Source organism: Populus trichocarpa, chromosome 5, assembly GCF_000002775.5.
Source record: "Populus trichocarpa isolate Nisqually-1 chromosome 5, P.trichocarpa_v4.1, whole genome shotgun sequence".
Classification (NCBI taxonomy): Eukaryota; Viridiplantae; Streptophyta; class Magnoliopsida; order Malpighiales; family Salicaceae; genus Populus; species Populus trichocarpa.
Genome location: NC_037289.2, coordinates 18,982,999 through 19,007,016, shown reverse-complemented (window position 1 = coordinate 19,007,016; position 24,018 = coordinate 18,982,999). Strand labels below are relative to the sequence as shown.

Genomic DNA, 24,018 nt, shown 5'->3' with positions numbered 1-24,018 from the left:
AATAGGATGGCAAAAGTAGAAAGAAAAATGTACATGAAATTTCTTAGTAAAGTGTTTTTCTAACATGATTGGGTCCTTAAGCATAGGTTGAATGGGAAGCATTCTTAATACTTTCACAGATAAACCTAGTAATCAATTATGCCATCCCTTATCACATGCTATGGAACTGAGAGTTGAGCAAATCTTTTATAATCAAATTGAATTGCAACATCAATTCTTAAATCTTCAACAACAATTAGTTTCAATCCTATTCCCAATCTTTACACCACTAAAACCGTCCACCAAGGTTCGCTTCTCTTGATGGAACAACTCCAATGTTGAGAAATTTAAGACAATATTTGTTGCCATCACCCCAGCTTTGCAAGCTCTAGTTTTCAACTAAACCAATCATTTTTATGCCTCTCTCATTTCTTATTTGGCATTGAAGGCTTCAAATTTGGCTTTGACATTCGGTACTAACAAAGATGTTGTTAATACAATAAATAATGTTGTTGTTGAACCTCCAATTATCATCATTGTTGCTAAAGCTCCAGTTGTCATCATTGTTGAAGCTCCAGCTATTGCTGACATTATAGCTCCAACTGGTGTTGATGTTGAAGCTCCAGTTATGATGATTGTTGAACTTCTAGAGTAGATGAGTGGGAGTTTAGGAAGAAAGAATTGGTTAGAGATGAAACAATGTTGTTTTTGTGTTAAGATTTCTTAATGACAAGTTGGTTGTTGATAGATGTAGTTCTTGATGACTTTTGAGCTTATGTTTTTAATTTTGGAAAATAACAAGGACAAGTTCTTTGTAAGAAGGACAAGAAGGTTAATATGGAGAGGTTGTCATCGACAAATTAAGCTGATCTAGTTATTGATAGGAGTAGTTGATCAATATTATAATTAGTGAATGTGTGGGTTGTGGCTATTAAATATGACAGAGTTGTTATCGTTGACGATAGTGGTTGATAGCTAGTAGATGGAGAGAAAGATAAATGCCGGTAGGGGATCGAACGGAAGGGAAGGTCATTACTTAGGTTTGATACTCGGCGAAAAAAGATGGCTATGATTTTTTTTTATTCAATGGAAAAACTAGTAATATTTAATATAAAGAATTTTTAATGATTAAATAGAAAATAAAAGCAAACTTATAATTAATGAAATATTTTTTATTAATTTTTTTTAGATAAACGTATAAAGTATTACGCGCGGCAAAATTTAGGTTGCAAAGTTATTTTTAAACAAATTATAAAAAGCAACAGGCGATTTTTTTTTTTTTAAAAAAAAAACTAATCAAAACAGAAAGCGGAGCTAACAAAATAATAATGATTAAAATAAAGAATACCCATTTATTTTTATTTTATTCGTCCCAACAAAATGCGCTTTCTGCAGTCTGCACTGTGAGCGAAAGCACCCGCACCCACGCCCCCATCAGGCATCAATCAAAAGCTTCCAGCCACCACCAATTCATTAAAACCCCCCATCGCACGGCATCCCACCTTTTGCTGCACAAAACCCAGCAAAAAATAATGAGAGGCCACCGCTGTACAGCGTCCTCCCGGGTGGAGACTGAAAGCGATACTGATTCCGATTCCGAAACGATGAGGTGCATTTCTTGTAAGGAGTACTACGGCAGATGCGATGCTGGAACTTGCAAAGAGTGTTATGAGGAAGCAAGCGAGACCGAAGAAGAGCTTAAAAGAGAGATCGATGATCTCAAAGCTAAAGTTGCCTTCTTGCGTTTCTGGTCTCCTCTCGATCACCACATCACTTACCGCTCCTCTGCTGGCCCTTGTTTCACCGATGTCGTTTTGGTTGCTTCCTCCGATGATGGACTCACCGGGACTGCGCCATCTGTCCCAGTCCCTGCTCATAAGGCCGTTTTGGTAAATACTCAATTCCCCAATTTTGTTATTCTTGATCAATTAGATGGTAATTGACTTGCAATTTATTGATTGATCCTGTCCTGATTGAGTGAGTTCCACTATCTCTTGATTCGTCAATGATCATGGCACTTGCTAGATATATATGTCATTCTCTTTATTGTAATTATGTGAGATAATCGCTTTCAAGTTCCACTATCTCTTGATTCGTCAATGATCATGGCACTTGCTAGATATATATGTCATTCTCTTTATTGTAATTATGTGAGATAATCGCTTTCAAGTTCCACTATCTCTTGATTCGTCAATGATCATGGCACTTGCTAGATATATATGTCATTCTCTTTATTGTAATTATGTGAGATAATCGCTTTCATTTCAAATGCATACTTGGCTAGTATTATTTGCATACTTTTGTTCAATGACCTTCCTGGAATAGAAATCCCATTTCAAGCCTGGTTGTGTTTGTCAAATAGCTTGATGGAGACGTAGTAGGTTGGGAGGGAGATATCCCTTAAGTTCGGCCCCATTAAGATTGTAGCCTGTTTTCTGACAAACTAGACAGAACTTGAACAGACGAACCATGGGAGACAATTTATCAATTTTGCCTTCAAGTTGTTCCTGTTTTAGTCTAAACAAGAGGTATCCCGCATGTCCATTTCATACTGGACAAGATGATCTGGTGATGTGTTATGCCAAATGTTCACGTGTTTAGTTTTTTACTACTGATTAACGTTTTTTTTTTTTTTTTTGTGATCAGGTGAGCCGTTCCCCAGTCTTCAAGGCAATGCTTGAGAACGAGATGGAAGAAAGCCGGAGTGGTACCATCAAGATTAGTGATGTATCATATGATGCACTTCGTACATTTGTCAACTATTTTTACACTGCTGAAGCGTGCCTTGATGAGCAGATGGCCTATGATCTTTTAATATTGGCCGAAAAATATCAGGTGAAGCATCTCAAGGCTTACTGTGAGAAGTTTTTGGTGTCAAAACTAAACTGGGAAAACTCAGTCGTGAGCTATGCCTTTGCCCATCAGCATAATGCAAAGCATATGCTTGAAGCAGCGTTGTCATTGATCACTGACAACATGGATAAACTTACCAAGCGAGAGGAGTACATGGAGCTTGTGGAAAAGGATCCCCGGCTTGTCGTGGAGATTTATGAAGCATATCTGTCCAAACAGATTAATACAGCAGCGCACAAGGATTCCTCTTCCACGAAGCCATAGATAAATCTGAAACAAGGATCATTTTTGTTTATGGCTCATGGATTGTTGATGTAAAGATGTACTTCTTTATCCCGGTAAAGTTTTCGCTTGTGTAAACACTGTTGGGCATTTATGAAGGATATGTAAGGGCCTGTGGAATGACAGCTCTGGTCAGTCATGGTAACTAGAACAATTAATGATACTGTTTGATTAGATTATGAAAATGGTTTTACGACATCAATTTCCATTTTATAGCTTGGCGTATCGTCCCTGTTTGTCCTCTGTCCTTTGCAGTTTTGTTGATTCAGCCCTTCGTCAATCCAGTTTGTTAATGTCACTCCTGTGGTTTCATGAATCTACCAAAAAAATAAAAAAGATTTTAACTTAGAAACACCTAAATTCAATTACTTGTTAAGATCACTTTTCCTGTCGGCGCATCTGTGTGAATGACTAACATACTTGGGAGGTCGTAACCATTACAGTTAGTGAGGAATCGCTACTGATGTACAGAAATGTTTACGCCAACAAAAAGGACAGGACTCCCATTTTCAGGGAACCAATAAGACAAACTGATGGCGTCCTTTTATCGCAGAGAAAAATGTTCCAGCTCGCATGGGGGCCTTCGCCTATGTCCCCAAGTGTGCACACCCATCTCATGGCAGTTGCTATCTCTTGAAGCTCGCCTACAAGGCTATAGCTGACGCAGAGTCACGTATATGAACGGTTCCTCCAGGCCTTGGCAATTCGACCCATCCCATCTCAAGCATGATACTCGAGATAAAGCATTTGTGTGAAGTAAATTGTTAATTTCTATTTTACCCTTGTAATTACTAATTTTTATTCAATGATCAAACAGCTCTTCTATATATTTAAATTCAAATTGTCATCTCATTTAAATTCAAATTGTCAGATTAGGTTCATTCAAGATTTGAGTTTGAGTTTATTTTTATTTAAGTATTAATTAAGTAAAACTCTTCTTATGGAATAACTCAATGCTAATTCTCAATCTTAGAAGGTCAGACTACCTCAAATAGCCCAAACAATTTTTTTTTTCTATTTGACCCTTGTAATTACTAATTTTTATTCAATAAAATGTTTGATTAAATTTAACCATTCCATTTTAGTTAATATTTTCAATTTCAATTCCTATTCCTTTCAACTTTACATGGTTGTTACAAAATTAGTATTAAAACCGAGCGTTGATGAAACCAAGATGTTACAGTTACTGAAAACAATTGTTAGCATAAAACAACAATTGGAAGAACAACATAACCAATAAACATAATAAAAGGTTTTATAAGAACTTGTTCAACAATTATGACACATTACTATAAAGGTTGATCAAATTGTGAAGGATAGAGGCTAGACAAGTCTCCCCATAATACTTCAATAACATCGGTTAATGGTTATCACTGGGTGGAACCAAAACAGGTTGGGGATCAATAAACTCAACTGAGAGCAATAAACTGAATTTTTATTGATTTAATAAGGATTACCCACTTAGCTATGTATACAAGGTAACCTAATTTTTTAATTATCACAAAACTCCCCTATATCATAGAATATTCATGAATAATTTTAGGGGCAATTTGAAATTGTGTTTCAAACGGCGTTTCTAAAAAAATTTAAAATTATTTTTGCTTAAAATTAGTTTTTTAATGTTTTTAGATCATTTTGATTTGCTAATATAAAAAATAATTTTTAATAAATGAAAAAATATTATTTTAATGCATTTCTGAGCGAAAAAACATTTTGAAATGCAATCACTATCACACTCCCAAACATCCCTTTAAAATGAAAGGGTGTGTTATCACATTGTTTTAAGAGGTTAAGGAAATTAGAATTATCATCAACTGAGAATATTCGGTAAAGGCAATATAGATTCAATTTGAGCAATCTACTTATAATGATCCTATAGAAGCCTTAATCAATTTGAAACAAGTCTCAGTAGTGGGAAGCTATAAGATTCAGTTTGAACTAATCTTGAAAAAAGTTAGAGGCTTATCCAATTCACATTGTTTAAGTTGTTTCTTAGGAGAATTAAAGGAAGAGATCATGATTGGGTAAGAATGATGAATTCTCATAATTTGGTAACGCCTTATAGATTGGCTAGAATGTAGGAAGAAAACATTGTAGTAATTCACAAGAGTTAGAGGTCCAATACCAGCGGACTTCAAAGGAAAAGGCTTTTTGTCTATTTAGCCTAGGGCAGACCCAAAATCTAACTTACAGATGTAGAAATTGACACCAACCTAGATGAAAAAGAAAAAGAGATAAGGGCTTATGTTTTAAATGTAATGGTAAATGGAATTCAAGCCATAGTTATACAGAACCAAAATTATTTTTAATTGAAAAAATAGATTAAGATGGAAAAAAAGGTGGATCGATGATAATTTGGGACTTGATTGATTTGGAGGAACTTATGATGACTAATGAAGAAGCAGAGATATCCATATATGCTATGGTGGGGGGTCTTTTTGACTTTCAATCTAGAAAGATTTAAAGAGAATTCATAAACAATATGAGTTAAAACCATTATTAATAACTTTTTATAGTGCTTAAATTGACACATGAAGCACTCATAATTTCATTCACCTTAAAATAGATAAGAAGATGGGAATAGATCTAATGAGGCACTAATCGATTATGGTAAGAATTATGAATGAGACTAGAATTAACAATGAGGGTGATTTTTCAAATTTCAAGTTTCTGGTTCAGGGAGTCCAATTCAAAACTTTTGCCTTAATAAATCGTCTAAGGGGATGCAACATGGTGTTAAGTGCTTAATGGCTTAAAGATTTATAGTTTATTTTATGGGATTTTTCAAAGCTGACTATAGGGTTTAAATACAATGGGTTTACAGTTTTGTTAAGTGGCTTAAGAATCCAAAAGCCAAATATTGATCGTGGGCTAAATTTTTTTTTATGAGAGTTGAAGAAAAATACAAATGGATTAATGCTGTAAATATGGACCTTAAACATAGAGGTCAAACTCAACACTTCAGTGCCAAAACTGGTACAATATGTATTGGATGAATTCAAAATATTTTTTAAAAAACCAAAAGGGTAGCCACTAACCAGGAGCCATGATCATCTTATTATGACTAAGAAAGGGATACCACCTATCAATGTTCGTGTGTGTGTGTGTGTGTCTATATATATCTGTATGTATGTATGTATTCTTATTATAAAAAAATGAGATAAAAAATTATATAAGAATTATTGGAGTTAGGAACAATCTAGCCAAGTTAAAGTCCTTTTTTCTCTCCAATGTTGTTGCTCAGGAGATCAGATGGCTTACGAAGAATGTGTGTAAACTATATGGCTCTTAACAAGAAAATAATGATGGATAAGTTCTCAATTCCTGTAGTAGAAAGACTGGTAAATGAAATATATGATTCATAATACTTTTATAAACTAGACTTGTGGTTAGGTATTATCAAATCATAATGATGTCGAAAGATGTTCCTAAAACAACCTTCAGGACTCACGAAGGCCATTATGAGTTCCTGGTCATACTATTTAGGTTAACTAATACCCTTTTTACTTTTCAAGATTTGATGAATAAGGTATTTAAATATTTTCCAATGAAGTCTTTATAGGGTTTTCTTCCATAACATTTTAAGAAACAACATAATTGAGAAGGAACATTTAGAACACCTTAGATAGGTTTTAAGGATTTTGGCCCAACATAGACTTTATGTTATATTTTCTAAGTGCATATTTGATTATAAAGAAATTAAGTATTTGGGTTCCATTATGTATGGAGAAGGAGTTAAAATAGACCCTTAAAAAATTGAGGCCATGATTAGATGGTCCAGGCTTAATAGCATAAAATCTTTAAGCGGGTTTCTAGGTATAACCGGGTACTATAAAAGATTCATCAAGGGATATGGATCAATTGCAAGTCCATTAACTAAATTTCTTATAAAATAGGGATTCATTTGGGATATAAAGATTGATTAGGCAAGGCCTTTAAAGCATTAAAAATTATTGTGATCAACCCACTAGTCTTGGCTTTACCTGATTTCACTAAATCATTTATAATAGAGTATGATGTTTCAGGAGGAGGGATAAAAGCAATTTTAATACAAAAAAAAAGAGACTTTTAGCTTATCTTAGAAAAGGGTTAAAAGGAAAAGAATTAGCATTGTCCACTCATGAGAAGGAATTATTATCCCTAGTTATGGCAGTTCATAAATGGAGACCTCTTGTATATCCTTCAAGATTAAAACATACCAACAAAGCTTTAAATACATGTTAAAAAAATATAAACCTTAACCCAACAGAAATGGATTACTAAGTTAATTGGATATGACTTTGTGATAGAATACAGGGTTGAGGGACAACTTAATAGTGGATGTCTATCTAGAAAACAAGAAAGAGAGGTGAATTGAGAAATCTAGGCTATTATAACACTCTTAATTAGCTAGATATATGACCTTAAAATTAGCTACTATACTGATATTGAGGTACAATTTATATTCTACAAAATAAAACCTTAGATCCCCTTAAATTTTAAAAACAAGATGAAATGTTTTTATATAAGGGTAGGGTTTATATAAACAAAATAACTATTATGCAATACCTTTATAACAACCTAGTAGTGGGCCATTCAAGACTACATTAAACAATATCAGATTTGTCAACAAGCTAAGATAGAAAACACAAAACCTCTAGGTTATTACAACCCTTACCAATACTATAAAGACTTGGACTTCCATTCCTATGGATTTTATCAAGGGACTACCTTCGTCTAATTGTTACACAATAATCTTAGTAGTCGTGGATAAACTTTCTAAATAGAACCACTTCATGACACCAATATATCCATACACAACATCAAATGTAGATGTAGCATTTGTTTTCATTCATGATGTTATCAAATTGCATGGAATGCCATAAAATGTTGTCATTAACAAGGATCCTACTTTCACTAGTGGATTTTGGTAGGAATTATTCAGAGTTCAAGGAGTCCAACTATATATATTTAGTGCTTATCAGCCTTGAAGCAATGGACAAATCAAAGATACTAACAAAACCCTAAAAATATATCTTCATTAATTTGCAGGGGACAATCCTAAAAAGTGGTTTAAGTGGTTGGCCATAACAAAATAATGGTACAACACTAACTACAGCATATACTTAAAAACAACCCCTTTGGAGGTGGTTTATGGTTATCCGCCACCTAACCTAATCAGTTATATACTATGAATTACTAAAACTACTTTAGTGGTTAAGGCACACATTAAGGATAGATTAGCAATATTATAGAACATAAAGGAAATATACTCGGGCTTCAATATTATAAAACAAACAGGACTAATCACTTCAAATGTGAAAACTAGAAAAGAAAAAAAAAAAGAGCAATCAAATTTAGATGAATCTGGAAGTACTAGTGGAGGAAGGGTTTTTATTCATGGTATTAAAGGCTCAAACATTAGGTTGCATAAATGCTTCCCAACTATAATTTTAGTATATTATCAACAATTTTCCGGTACATAAATCATCAGTAACAATAATTGGGGGCTTTCGGGGCGATCGTTTCAGTTTTATACCCACGGTGATTATGAAACGGGCCTAACATTTCATGAAATGAGAATACAATATGGTCACAAACCACTGTCTTCTATAATAGGCAAATGCTGTCTGCAACATAAGCTCTGGAAAAGTTTCAAGGGTCATGAAGTTTATGGATGCTTGCCACGATCACAGGGAAGAGCCTTTCAAATATGGGTCATCCTTGTATTTCAGGTATAATGGAATATCTAAAGCTCTCTCTGCAATTCTTCTATCCTCGTGAATCTTTGCTATCAAGCTCTCAAGTGTTGTAAAATTGGCCTGTAGTTTTCCAAACCCAAACTTTAGTGAAAAAGGGAAGACAAGACTTCGATGGAAAAAAGGGATGGAAAAAGAACACCGATTAGTGTGATTATAGCAAGGGATTCAAAAGGATACAGATGAGTGTTGATTATACCTCTGGTCGAATATAGCCAACTATCACAAGGCGCAATTCCTCACCATAGAAATCCCCATCAAATTCATGAAGCAACCAAGGCTCCTACAACACAAACTATTTAGAGAATATATTAAGATATGAATAGATCATCAGCTGTTTCAGTGTTAAACTCACTATTGTCTTTTCAGTGTTGTTGAAATATGGGTTCCAACCAATACTCATGACCATCTTGTAAACACCTCGTGTTGATAATCCAGCCCAACCAAAGTACACACCAGATGGATGTTCCGAAAGAAGTGCTGAGTAACCTTTGGTAGATAAATTAGCTGAAATAAATGAATAAACTTGTTAGATGCTGATATGAAATAGGAGTCATCAAGCAAAACAGGCATAGAGAACACGGCTTTATGCTCGATTTCATTGAAACAAAGTGTGACTTCAAGGTCAGATAAGTAATGAAGTAGATTCCCACTAAACTGAAATGTGTTTCTATAACTACAAATTCAGATGTGACACACAAAGAGAACACATAGAAATTTCCATACCGGTAGGGATTCCAAGAACCTTTGAGCCACGACCAAATCCCTTAACCACAGGACCACCTATGTGCCAAATTTCTAATGGCAAAGTACCATCTATCCCTGCAATCACAAATCAAATTCCCAAGAGAACTAGGATGAAAAGAAACTTGTTAAATAAAACTGCAACATTGATCCAGGTCTTCGGATATTTACAATCATCAAATGGAGGGAGGCCCCACAATTCAGGTTGTAAATCAAGTAGAGAGCTGATCACTTCATCTGCTGCTATATAAAGATGAGTTTGTTTTGGAATGGATGGTACGGCAACTACTTCCATGTCAGCAGCCTTACCACCAGTAACACCTGGCCTAACATACACAAAAAATTTTCAGGATCAGTAAATAGAACTCCGTAACAGAATGAACAACATTCTAATTGTTGTTTGGGTCAGAAAAAAGTAGAATGCATAGGCAGGGAACATCAGCTGACAGGGGTGTTATTCTCACTCCATCCACTGTTATTCACACTCCACCTTTTTTCTACCCATGACTAATATAACCTTCTTTAATATGTTTCCTTAATTATAATACTATATTATAAAGTTTTACATACCAAAATTTCCTTGCGTTATACTAAAATACTAGCAGCTAGTACCCATGATCATATTAGAGTGTGTGTGTGTGTGTGTGTGTGTGTGTTGTAGCATGGAGCAACTTTGTTTACTTCTTAGTCTAGGCATAAATGTTTAGGAATACAAATTCATTATGGATACTCCGTCATTTTACCAATCAGTTGGGTAAAAAAAATCATGATGCAAATAATCTAGAAATAGAGTTCGCTAATCTTTCAATAGAATAAATCTCTAAATATTTTGGCATCATCTGTTCTTACTTCTTTTTCGGGAAAAAAAAAAAGCTCACTAATCTTTCGATAGAATAAATCTCTAAATATTTTGCATTCATCTATTATTACTTCTTTTTTTTCTTTTTCTTTTGTCAAGTATATAATTATGCTATAAATATTTAGTAAAGAGGGGCTATTCTGATGCTCTAACTTATTTATAATTACAAAAACATATAATAAAAGGTTACTTGTCATTTCAATAAAGTATGGGGTAGGAATAACACCAGCCTAATGGAAAACTAAAAACAGTTGCAACAGGGGTCAGGTCCTAAAGATATGCCAATTCTTTATCAAATCTTATGCCAACTAAAACATTCAGACAGAATTAGACTGTTTGACAGTAATACAATGTTTTGCAGCAACCAATATTTAGGACTGCACTATTTTAAGAAAAATCATATTCCTCAAATAGCCTTTGCAAGGAAAGTTGGACAAATCAAAAGGCTCGCTACAATAATAACTTGTGAATTAAACTCACTCACAAAGAATCCTCAATGACAAGGCAGCGGGATGGTTCAATATTTAGCCTTTTAGCAGCTTCCAAAAATCTAGAAAGGCAAGCTAGTAGATTCAGAATCAAAGAACATACACGATTTTTTTAGTTAAACAAGATATATGATCCAAAAAATTGTGAACTAATTTATCTTACATTTCAGGAGATGGCTTTCCTGCTCTCACTTCATCACCAGCGATGATGACAGAAAAGGATTCCTTCCATCCTATAAGCATGAAATGTGAGAAACCAAGCAAGTAGTACAAATGTCTGTCAAGTTTGACTCTTTGCTATGCCAGACTTGCTAATTTTCAAAAGATAAAACAGGAAACAAAACTCATCGGTTTCATTAAATTTCCCACAATAACCTACCCTGTTGATAAGAAATTTTGGATTCTATATATGCCCTTGGAGAGTTTGAAGCCAATGCCAGAGGCACATTATGACCACTCAAATGCTTAATCAACCGATTGGCACCAGGAAGAGCTTTAATGTTGCAAAACCTTCAAATTAATAAAAGACACGTTTCAATTACTTCCAATATATGAGATAGAGCACCCATACAACAGTCACCATGTAATATAATGAGAGACAAACGCCAAAACGAGTCCCAAACAGTCAGAAATCAAAATTTTCCACTGATCATAGTAAGCCATAATAAAGTCCTGACATTACAAGTTTTAGGAAAAGAAAATAATAAATAAAATAAAAGAGGCAACAAAATGGGAATCTAACAGTGTGTTTATCCTAGCTTTACACATCTATTTGGTCACATGATCAACCACACACAAGTCAAATATGTGTTTCATGTACACCCATCTTTTATATTTCCAACAATCACGTTATAGGAAGTCATCTAAGAATCTGCATACCAAATGCCCCCTAGATAATATTTTTGAGATCTTGATGACAAAAGATCTGATATCCACATTAAATAATACTAGATAGAAGTGTAGAGATTAATTACTGATCGTAGAGCAATGGGGTGATTTGAGTCACAAATTCATCAATTGAACAAGGAAGCTCATAATCTCCCACCACTATAGCAGCTTCTTCCAAAGGTGTCTTCCCCACTATTTTTTGAGCTTCTCTCCCATCCCATTGTTTTCCGTACTTGAGCAATAAAGCTTTTAAAACATCGCCCAATATGCCATCTGTGCCATGAAATTGAAAAGAAAAACTTGTGTGTTTATATATATTTATCACAAATATGATAGTGAAATGTTGATGAAAGTAAAAGCTGAAAATGAATCCAAGTGCTGAAACTGGCCTGTATGAATAAGGGTACCATCCAAATCAAGAATGACAGCAGCTACTGCCTTCTTCAAAGGCTTTGCAATCGACATTTTTAACAATTATTATACACAAATAGATTTATATTAGATTCTCTTCACGTCGATACTAACCCTGAAATTGAAGCAAAACCCAGTTCATTAATAACCAGAAATGCCCAATAACAGATTCAAATTACTCAAAAGCAGTCCATTAAATCAAATTGGTTGGTACTCAACATCACTTGGATGTCAACAAACCCAGAAAGAGAACATAACAATCTGCCTAGGAAGCAACATAGGATTTTCCCGATAACACACACACACACACACACAAAACACGGAAAACTAGAATACTAAGAGACAATCTTTAAGGAATCTATGAAAATGAAAGGAGGTAAACAAGGCAGCATACCATACCTGTTAGATTGATTAATTGTTGATAACTACAAAACCACTCTTCACCTCTGCTCAATAAATCAGCCTCGACTTGAATGAGCTTTTTCACACGACTGAGAAATCGAGGTGCAACCAACTGTCCGTTTTATACCATTTCACTTCCCCTTCGGTTCCTTTCTTATTCGATGCTTTGTTCGGTTTGCGAGTGCTTCTTTGCCACTCGTAGGATTTCCGTCAGGGTGCCAAATATATTCTCCCACCCGACCCTTTCGATGGAATAAGTTCTGTTCGGCTCTCTCAAGGGTTAATTAGCTCGGATGTTCCTCTATTTTCATACTGTTATTAATTCAGTCCTCGTCAATTACGTTTTTTAATCCGGTCCTCCTACTTGAGTTCCGTTACGTGATCCAGAGGGTCCTGTCCTGCGTGCATGGCCTGATGTGAGCGTCCGCTACTTTAGAGCATCTTTAATGGAGATGCTAAAGGAAAAAAAAATTGTTCCGGCCTTTCAATACTTGTTTTGTATACTTTAAAATTTTATTAAATTAAATATTTTTTTTTTATTTTTTTTATAAAAATGTTTTTTCTACATCTTTTGTAAAAATGCTAAAATAATGTTTTTCTTCATTAGTTTTTTTTCCTTTGATTTTTTTAAATTTATGTTTTTTCATTTACTGTTTATGAGATTATACTGATCTCATGTCCTGTATCATGGGTTTGATGAGCTCGCTCGGGTTGACTCGGGTTATTTTTTTATTTTTTTAAAATTTTATTTTTTAATATTGAGTTGATTCAGAATCATCCGGGTTGTTTTTAGACATGTCAAGTCAATCGAGTCATATCATATTATTAAAATAATTATATATCAAATATATTAAAATACATTTAGCTCTTCTAAATGATTTTTTACCATTATAGTGCACATAAGCAAAAGAAGATGTATTTATACTATTAAAAAACCATATTACCAATTTAGCTCATCTAAATAGTATCTCCTATTAGAGATGCTTTTAATGAGATTTTTAAGAGTGTGATAGTAATTTATTGTCAAAGTGTTTTTTGTTTGAAAATGTATTAAAATAATATTTTTTTATTTTTTTAAAAATTATTTTTAATATCAGCAAATCAAAACAATCCAAAAATATTAATTTTAAGCAAAAAACAATTAATTTTTTGTAAAACGTCGTTTGGGCCGCATTACCAAATGACATCGTAGTTTCTCTCACTAAAATACATATTAACCATGTTTTATAATTTCTTCTTAGTTAGCATTACAACTTGCTTTTTAAAATGTTTTTAAATTATTTTTCACATGAAAACACATTAAATTAATATTTTTAGATGATTTTGATGTGTACATATTAAAAAAAAATATTTTAACACATTTTTAATTAAAAAAATACTTTTAAAAAAACATCATGTATATATATCACAATACCAAACACACACTTAATTTTAAAAACCAAAAAAATAATTGAATTAAGTACATATACATCTCACTATTGCTGCTTTGAAAAATATAAACATATTCAAATAAAGAAAATCATAATAACAGCTCCATCCTATTATTTCTGTAACATGTATTGTAATCCAACAATTAAAATAAGAATAAACAAGAACTTTTCACCCTGGATTGATCTATAACAATGAGTAAATAGGTTTATATCTTGGCTCAGCAATCAAGAGGTTTGCTCTAATTTTTAACTTTCTAGGTTTAATTTTAATTAAGATTAGCATCCATGCACGCACGAGATTTACATTAAATGCATGTGAAAATTTACTTTTAAAATTACCCAGAAATGGACTAAATCTAGACTAATCTGTGAATTCTCTAAATCAGTCAAGACTTGTCCATGTGTTTAGCAAGAAAATATAAATTTAACCAAATATAAATTATATTTTGAAATTTTATTTAACATTTTAAGCTTTAAAAACAAATTTTAAAAATCAAAATCGCACCACCATCCATTTAAACAATCTAGAAATCGCAAACACACCACAAATGTAAAGCATAAAAAACCTAGAAAAAATTAAAAACAAAAAAAAACCAACACCACCTATCCAAAAACTCAACACAGACTCAAGATCATTACCACATCCATCATTCCAACCATCCAAAATTAAGTATTTTGAATATTTACTTCGAGGGAGAAAAGGAGGTTTATAAAGAAGAAAGCAGAGATAAACTTACGGAAATTCTAATCCCAAATCGAGAGTGAGGAAGAAATTGTCATTAAATATAATTTGGATATTTCATTTTGCCATCAAATTGAGTTTGCTTGCCAAGAAGTGTTTACAATGGTGGCGATACGGAGTGGTTTGATTTTCTTCCTTTATTTATTAATTTACTATTGAGGGTGATTTTTTTAATGCAATCTACGTAATTAAGACGAGAGGTCGTTAATAAATTTTCATTTTTTTAATAAAGAGGCTATTAATAACTTAATCCTCGAGAAAATGAATAATTACACCACTTATCAAACCATATTAGTATTTTGATAATGAATAAACTTTTTTATAAAAAAAATAAAATTAAAAGGCAACACTCATGATACTCAGATATTCAAGTTGCAGCCAAATGGATACAGCCCATCGCCCTTGTTGCTGTTCGGAGGCCTAAACAGCAATACCCACGATGTTTGAGTCGTGACCCAAATAACTACAACTCCACACACTAATTTTAGTATTTTACCACACAAACTACTTAATACGCACATATTTGAATATCTTTTTAAGTTTTGAGGAGTCAGAACACAACATTATTCACTGTAAACGTACATCAAGTTTTCTATGTTTTACTGACAAATTATCTGAAACTATATACTTTTATGAAAGGTGGACACCAGATTTCTAGTCAATAATTATAGTGTAAGATGCACCATCTTTTATACAAAATCAAGTATCTTCTTTCTCGATTAATATTTATTTCTAGTCAACATGTCAATAACATTCATCAACTACTCCACCAATAATAGTATCAGCACTAATAATAAAACCAGTTTTTTCATCGAATAATTGTTATGCAATTGATCAAGATGAGCTGACGTGACCAAGATCTATAAATATCTTGGGTTACCAAATAAACAAATATAGACTATTTTCTCAAACTTAACATTTCACTCTTTAATAATTCATTTTTATATTTTTTTCATGTGTTTATTGACTTACATATCGAAGAGTCTCTTGTTCCATGAAGAACTTATTTTCTTAGAAATAATCAAGTCCAAACACAATCTTGGCCCAAGATATAGCCCTTAAAAAGTTCAAATTTTGTATGATGTTTTTTATAATTTCATCCGTATTTAACTTTAAAAACTAGATAAAATAGCCTAGATAAGTAACACAGCTTAAATTGGAGAATCATATTAAAACATTTAATTGATAAGAGAACACATTAACAAAATTATGAAAATAAACCTAATTAACCCCTCTTACAAGTCTTAACCTAGAATCGTTTTGGATTGGTTCTTTTGGTTAATTAACTTTGATATTTCTTCACTTTTGAAATTTTCTTAATATAGTCCTTTCATTAATATGTTTTCCCATTAAAGAGTGCTATGTTGTTCAAGTAGGAGGTTTGGATTAAAAAAATTAATTGATAAAGGACCATATTAAGAAAACTTTAAGAGTACAGGGATGTGCAAAGCTAATTAACCCAGATTCTGTCCTTATCTACAACAAAATAAATGAACAAATATATTGGAATAAAAAACAAGTTGTGGGACAATTTGCAGAAAAGAGACCCACTTGATGGAAGAAACTTCGACTGCTGTTGCTAGGGCAGGCCTTGGGCTCGCCAATCCATCGTGAACTAGGCCTATTTTGATAATTAGTCTAAACTATCCCAGACCCTATATTAGCTCAGGCCTGGTTTGGTGACTGCAAAAATATATTTGTTACTATAAAAGTTTCTATGTTAATAATAATAAAAAAAAAACTAAAAGACATCATTCTTTTATAATCTTTTATTGTGGCATGGGAGAACTTTCATAGTAGATTCACACAATGGAAGTAATTTATTTTTGATCCTTCAGTTTTTTTTTTTGGGTCCTTAAGTTTTTTTTTTTGTTCCTTTAATTTGATTTTTTAATATTGTGATGACTTGAAATTAATCTTTGTGGTTTATTTTTATGCCCATGTATGGGGACCTTGCAATGTCAGGGGAATATTTTATCGCATGGTTGATGCTTCGTTTAGCACAAACAAATTTAATTTCATTGATTTACAAGAATTAGAGATTTAGTGACTGAAATTAAAGATTAAACAATTGTTCAATCCCTTTTATATGCTAGCATTAAGGGACTAATTTTCTAATTTAATAATTTCATATTTATTTTTTTTATTTGACTTGGTAGCTTGTTATGGTTGCCCATATATGAGTTTCTTGCAATGTTGAGGGAAAATTATAGCGCTCGATTGATGCTTGGTTTGACAATAAACTAAAATTATGTTCATGTAAAACAATTAAGTTTTATGAAACCAAAATTTAAAGTAAAAACAATATGGTGGGCTAGGTTAAACTGGCAGTGCAAAATAGTTGTCACGTGTTGAGGTTAGCTATCGTGTTTTGGCAGCGCATGAGCCTTTATCCAATGGCATAACACCGCCATCCGCACTTGCATTGTAAGCGTCGTAGCAAGATCTTCTTGGTGATGTGGCACATGTGACAATTGGTGGCGCGTGGAGGTCTTTTTTCTTTTTACTGGCCTTCTCCTCTCTCTTTTCTCTCATCGAAATTTGCACAGCTTTACCAATTTTTTTTTGTCTTATCATTCTATTTTTGTTTTAAATTTGGTTTTCATTTTTTAATTTTTTTTTTCTTTAGGTCCTTCTTTAAAATTATTTTTTTAAATTTCATTATTCAATATTGAGTTTGTTAAGAATTGGACTTCATGATTTTTTTGATGGGCTGATCCTAACTTGGGTTGATATTGGTCTTTTTTTAAGATTTTGTTTACAATGATTATTTTTTCAGTTTCATCTTTCAACATTGGGTTTATTGAGAAATGAGTTTCGTGATTTTCTTTGCTTTTCTTTCTAAGTATCATGACTTAAGTTGTGGGTTTGACGGGTTAGCTTGGGTGACTGAGGTTTGTTTTGGATTATTTTTTTAGATTGAATATTTTTTTTTCATTTACATCCTTCAATATTATGTTAGTTTGAGAATTGAACATCATAGTTTCTCCTATTTTTCCTTCTATGATCTAGCTCGCGAGGTTTGATAGTCTTACTCGGTTTTATTAGTGTTTTTTAATCCTTTTTTTAATTGATTTTTTTTTTAATATCATGCTTCTATATTTGAATTGTTGGAAATTAGACATCATAATGTTTTTTCAATTTTCTTCCTACAGGGTTATTCAGGCCTCACTATCAAGGATGCAGGTTTGACATGCTAACTTAAATTGACTCAGATTTTTTTTTATTTTTTGATTCAGTTCATTTATCGTTGTTTTTTTTTTATATCATATAATTAGATGAAGTTATCTTATTAGATCCAGATAGATGAATGACTTACGTCGGAATTTTTTTTATCCTTTTTTTCATCAAAAAATTTCATCCCGGCCCACGAGATACGGCGTGCTACTATCTAGTTGAGACTACATCATACTCTAGAAAAATCTTAAGAATTTATTACATGTATAATATTTAATAAAGCATCTTGAATAACTCCAAGGTTTGATGTTCCAAGAAAATATGAATCTTTGCCGGCTCTCTTGGTTGGTAGTAATATATAATTTCGCTGACACTTCTTTCATGGCAAAGCCTGCTGGGTTTATCAAACTGGAAGTGGTCATTTTCTCATTCAATTCTAGCAAAATCAGTTTCAACAAAATTATTCTACTTTGATCAATCGGCACCCACAAAATACTGTGATGCAACGTTTTAGACAACGACGTGGAAGGAAATTGGAGTTTAATCATCACCATAAGCATAATTCACAAACAACGAGTCTGGTTAGTATAAAAGTAAATCAAATTGACTCTGAATTTTCCTCCCTGGCCTGGAAAAGTCGAATTCTTGATATATTTTTTTAGAATAGTATAAATATTGTTTTTTTAAGTGGACTAAAAAAAATCATTTCAACAACCCGTTTATATTTTAATATACTTAATGTTGACACTTTTGGGGGTTTTTTTATAAAAGTATTGAGAAAAGTCATGGAGATAAAATAATATTTTTTTAATAATCTATTTTAATATAGTCACGGAGCCCATGTATTTACCATGTTCCAAAGAAAATGGCAAAGTGGAATAATTTGAAAAATAAATATACAGGAAAAAACAAATATAACACTATCAATGTTTAAGAATTATGATAGTGATTGTTTATCAAAATATTTTTTTTATAAATAAATTAAAATAATATTTTTACTATTATAACATCAAAATAATTTAAAAATATTAAAAACATAACTTTTAAATAAAAAATTCAAATTTTTATAAAATGCAATTTGGAATTCAATTCAAATCCACGTCAGAGTCATAAAACCAGACTTCAGAATTTTAGAGATCAACGGGTGGAGTCAATTTGCCATGCATGCATCAGCCCATTTTAATTGAATGAATGTGACTGGATCACGTAAATATTGGAGTAACTTGCGTGGCTCTTTCCGAGCCAATTGCGTACGTCCGCTGGCCACGCTTGGCATTGACAGTTATAATATATTTCTTTTCTTGGGAGGAAATTGGATCTTTTGGTCAACGGAATAATTTAATAAGGCGATAAAAGGACATTGACTTGTACGGTTGTACGATGGTCTGTCCTGACTCCTGGGTGTTTTCTCGGAAACTCCCATGGCGTTAGTAAATTAATAGCCTTTTGTTCTTGCTCTTCTTCTATATTTATCTGCTACATTAAGAATAATTTAATAAATATTTATAAATACTGGTTTCAATATGTTAAACGAGTCGAGGAAGAATATGCTTCATTAATTAATTATAACATGAAAAATATTATAAATATTGGATTTAGAATTCTCTATCTCATGCATGAATATTATTTGGTTCATTTTTTAAAGTAAAACTATCTTATGATTAAAAAATAAGATAAAATTAGAATATTGCAATACTTGTTGGACTTTCTAGATGCGAATGGAAAATCTAATGACTTTATGGTGTATACAAATTGCAGACACCAAATTATATATATATATATATATATATATATATATATATATATATATATATATATATATATTCAGAGGAAGGAGGACTTGGGAAGCAATAATGACACAGATTAGAGACCCTCTAAAATTAAGAAATCTTAAAGTTCTTAATTTTATTTATTTATGTCTTAACTTGTTAAGAATTTATTACAATTCTTTATATAGAAAAACTAGAAAACTCTAATAATATTGAATAAAAAACAAAACAAGAAAAGTGTTCCTTCAAATAGAAAAAATAACTAGAAAAGCATAATAATACAAAATTAAAATTAAAAATAAAATAAAATTAATTGAGAAAAATATTTATTTTCCCTAAAAATCTCCTAAATTAGTATCTCCGGGTTAGAAGAAACTCATCCTCGAGTTCAAACCTCATTCAATGATCGTCATCCACCGCAAACATCCTTTTATGTGTGGTCCACCCTATCGTGATTTCCTAACATCTTCATGCAGACCACCAAATCATGAGTCCCTAACACAATATCTATATGTGAGTTGCTCCATCATGGATTCCTAACACAAGACCTTCGGGCAAGTCATCCCATAGGAAGTCCCACTACCAAGATTTCCAATGACAACAACCGAAACAAACAAAAACAATAGCTAGTTCTTGGACGTATTTTTCTTTAGGGAGGACCTCACCATCCCCTCCTACACAAGCACATAATGTTCTATGACTTTTTTCGACTATAGTTATTCAACAACATACAACAACTAACCAACAAAAATTATAACCTTGAATTTTTTTAAGACAATTGAGCCTTGATCTCAGGAAACATGGTAATTGTTTTTCATCGGTAATCTAACAATGTAATCATATTCAAGTCTTAACCTTTCAATAATACATCTTAGATAAAATTTCGGTAGAGTTTTCTCTGTCTGAGTCACTAAACAATTCTTTTTTTCTCCTAATAACCTGTATAATAATCAATTGGGAGTTCTAATCCCATTCACAAACAATTTATATTTAAGTATGGGCCTTAGGGCACTCAATTGAATAAATAACATTTTTAGCAATATCATCCACTAAAAGAAAATACATTTAACAAAATATATACAACTTTTCCTTGAATAAATATTTTACTTTTACGACATAATTAATAACATATCCATATTCTATTTATGACATCAAAATTATACCTTATCCATGTTGAGAAATATAATTAACTAATACATTTGTTATAATACAATGATTCTATCAAAAAACTAGCCGTGCATTAATCTCGGTTCCTCAGCTAGTCCGATATATGATGAATTTTTGCAAAACACAACATTCACATATAATTCTCCATGATAAAAATTAACAATAAACACATCATATCCTTTACAAGAATGCTGGGTAACTTCCAACACCTTGCCTTATGAAAAATATAAATTAACAGTTCATATACTCGCTATAATCACCTTTACGTTCCATAACCTAACAATCTCTTCATTCTTTATAACCTTTGTCGTGGCATACACGACTTCAAATGATAGATTTGCCTCTTGGATCGAGGGGTTTTTGGAATGTATTGGAATTAATAATAAAATCATGATTTTAAAGGAGCCAATACCTAGTATAATGGCGGTCACTAGAAAGTCTATTAGTCTGCGAGAGTCTGTGTAAGGGGACTAGCTATGCATAAAAAAGACGCATTACCTCAGTGCACCCTATTTGCGATAAGTTGCATTGTTGATTGATTATATATATATAACCTAGCTCAATTATACGGGTTGGGCTTGAATAAGAGGCCCGACCCCTATTATTTCTTACTCAACCCAACCCGAGAGCCATCACTTGGCATATAAAATTCCATTAATAAAGCCATTTCTTGCCTCATGCATTCTCAGCACCTCCCCTTCTCTTTATAACCATGTAAGCAATTAGTACTGGCCCTAAACATCACATTACATGAGGAGGGTGGAAGGAAATATTATCTGGCTTTGAGTTGCCCTTGCTACCATTGTTGGTGTGGCTGGTACTGTGAACTATGTGAGAGGAAAAACAATGGCGGTAATGGCTCATGTGGTGGTCCTTAGTTGTGGTTTCTAATTGGAATGAAGTGTAGATGTAGTGTAAGGTGTTGTACCAGTGAAAGAGAGGTGGTATATATAGGGTGGAAAGTTGTGTTCTGGGCTAGTTTTATTAGCTGGGGACAAGGTTTTATTGAGCTATTACTATCTTTGGCCCTATGTTTACACGACGATTTACAAGAATCAAATCATTGAGTTTTGAAACAACTCCTCTATGATTTCCAATCAAAACCACCATGAATTATTATGCTCTAATATCAACCAACACATACAGAACAAAAGGATAACAAGATTTGTTACAAGTTAAAACCATTAAAGATAAAAAAACACCATAACCATTGATAGATTCTCAAAATATCTCAAAAATATTTAATTTTATTAATTCATGTCTTTACATATTAAGAGATTATTGCAACATTTTATATAGAAAAATATTAATTATATTGAATAGAAAAAATAAAATAAGAAAAATATTCTTATTAAATAGGAAAAAACTAACCTAGAAAGGTATAATAATACAAAATAAAAAAAATAAAATTAATTAAAAGATATCTATTTTTTTCCAAAATAAAAAATAAAATCCTACATTAAACGACAAAGTGTGGCAACCGGAAATCAGTTCTGATATAACTCCCTGAAAATTCTGCTGTACATACATAGATGTACCATAACAACTACATTCAACAAGTATGAAAGCGATACATATAGCATTAAAAGCTGGCCTCCAAGATCGACGGCCAGTGAGGTCTAAGAGGCCGACCATAAAAAATCTAAGGTAAAAATCCAAACCTAAGGTAAAAATCCAAACCTCTAGAGTCCTAGACTGCCCCAAAAATGATTAATTAATTAAGAACTGGTATGAAGCATCATCTTCTTGAATTCCTCAAAATCAAGAACCCCATCTAAGTTCGTATCATATCTACAAATCATACTTCTACAATCCTTGCCAGTCGTCTCATCCCATAATCCAAGTCTTGACAGCATGCTTTGAAGCTCCTCGATAGAAATGAATCCGTCGCCGTTAGAATCAAACACCTGAAATGCCTTAACAAGGTCACAGTCCTCCCTGTTGCAGCCCTCCTGATCATCTGCTACTACTGCCTCGCTGTTTCCGCCACCGCTTTGCTTTGTTATGGAGTCGTAGAATAACAAGAACTCATCAAAGTTGAGGCATGACTTCCCCACCGAAGACTCAAGCTCCTCCAGGCTAAAATGGACTCCTCCGATGCTTTCAAGAAGCCAATTAAGCTCCACTGCACTCAAGAGACCATCACCATTTCTGTCAAGTTCTTGGAAAATCCGGTGCAAGTCATTTGTTTTAAGGAGACACATGATGCACCTAACTCAAGAATCACCGAACAACACAAAAGAAGATGAGATGCTATTTTTATTCCGCCAACATACTAGCCTGCACGTATTGTTGACCTAACATTAAGATAGGAGAGGTTGTGTGTGTGTATATATATATATATATAGATGCCCCATATGGACTTCTTTACAGGGGAGAGACACGAAGAATGCAAATCAGAAAGCAATTTTTTTCTGCTGAAATAATGGTCGAGGAAACTTGCAAGAAGCTTCATACGAGTCGTGATAAATGCCAAGTCTCGAGTTTCGTGTGCCTTGTGGGTTGATTTTTCCAGAACTTTAGCTTGTATTTTAAAAAAGTATTTAAAAAAAATTTAATTTTTTTTTAATTTTAAATTTAATTTTTTTTATTTTTTTATATCATTATATTACGCTGATGTCAAAAATAATTTTTAAAAAATAAAAAAAATATTATTTTAATATATTTTTAAATAAAAAATATTTTAAAAAACAATCACAACCACACTTTTAACCACGCTCGAAATCTTTAACCACTTTTATTTGGCCACGACACACGAGGTTTAAATTGAAACGATCCATTTAATTTTTCCATTTACTAATCACAGACCAAAACTACATTTTGTCCCTTTCTCTCTATCGTCCGTCCATGGAAATCTGTTTTTTTAGACACTGTACAATGTTGTTAAAATTAAGAAATTTTTTTTAGTTTAACATGGATGTCCGGGCCAGCTTTCGCGCACCTCGACTAATCCCACGAGCCCTGAAGTTAACGACCATGTAAGCCTCCAGTGGCCATCATATAAACAACCACAGGGCTCGAACCTGAGACCACAGAGAGAGCAAACTTCTTGATCCCAAACTTTTACCACTAGGCCACCACCTAGATGG

General features: G+C 32.7%; 3 protein-coding genes across 3 annotated transcripts; 1 reads left to right on the top strand and 2 right to left on the bottom strand.

Annotated features, from left to right (window-relative positions):
* The first annotated feature begins 1,335 nt into the window (after positions 1–1,335).
* Positions 1,336–3,327, top strand: LOC7469182 (BTB/POZ domain-containing protein At4g08455). The gene is made up of 2 exons (XM_002307427.4): positions 1,336–1,868; positions 2,626–3,327. The coding sequence occupies exons 1-2, from the start codon at positions 1,512–1,514 to the stop codon at positions 3,094–3,096; spliced, it is 828 nt and encodes a 275-aa protein (XP_002307463.3). The 5' UTR covers positions 1,336–1,511; the 3' UTR covers positions 3,097–3,327.
* A 5,146-nt stretch (positions 3,328–8,473) lies between these two features.
* Positions 8,474–12,900, bottom strand: LOC7469181 (bifunctional riboflavin kinase/FMN phosphatase). The gene is made up of 11 exons (XM_002306624.4): positions 12,642–12,900; positions 12,221–12,357; positions 11,918–12,104; positions 11,323–11,453; positions 11,107–11,176; positions 10,940–11,005; positions 9,768–9,922; positions 9,579–9,674; positions 9,208–9,359; positions 9,052–9,135; positions 8,474–8,915 (listed from the first exon to the last, which is right to left on the bottom strand). Exons 2-11 carry the CDS (start codon positions 12,294–12,296, stop codon positions 8,784–8,786), a joined length of 1,149 nt encoding a protein of 382 aa, XP_002306660.1. The 5' UTR covers positions 12,297–12,357; positions 12,642–12,900; the 3' UTR covers positions 8,474–8,783.
* A 9,469-nt stretch (positions 12,901–22,369) lies between these two features.
* On the bottom strand, positions 22,370–23,255 carry LOC7469180 (probable calcium-binding protein CML44). Its single transcript, XM_002306623.3, has one exon. It carries the CDS (start codon positions 23,131–23,133, stop codon positions 22,648–22,650), a length of 486 nt encoding a protein of 161 aa, XP_002306659.1. The 5' UTR covers positions 23,134–23,255; the 3' UTR covers positions 22,370–22,647.
* Between the last annotated feature and the right edge of the window lie 763 nt (positions 23,256–24,018).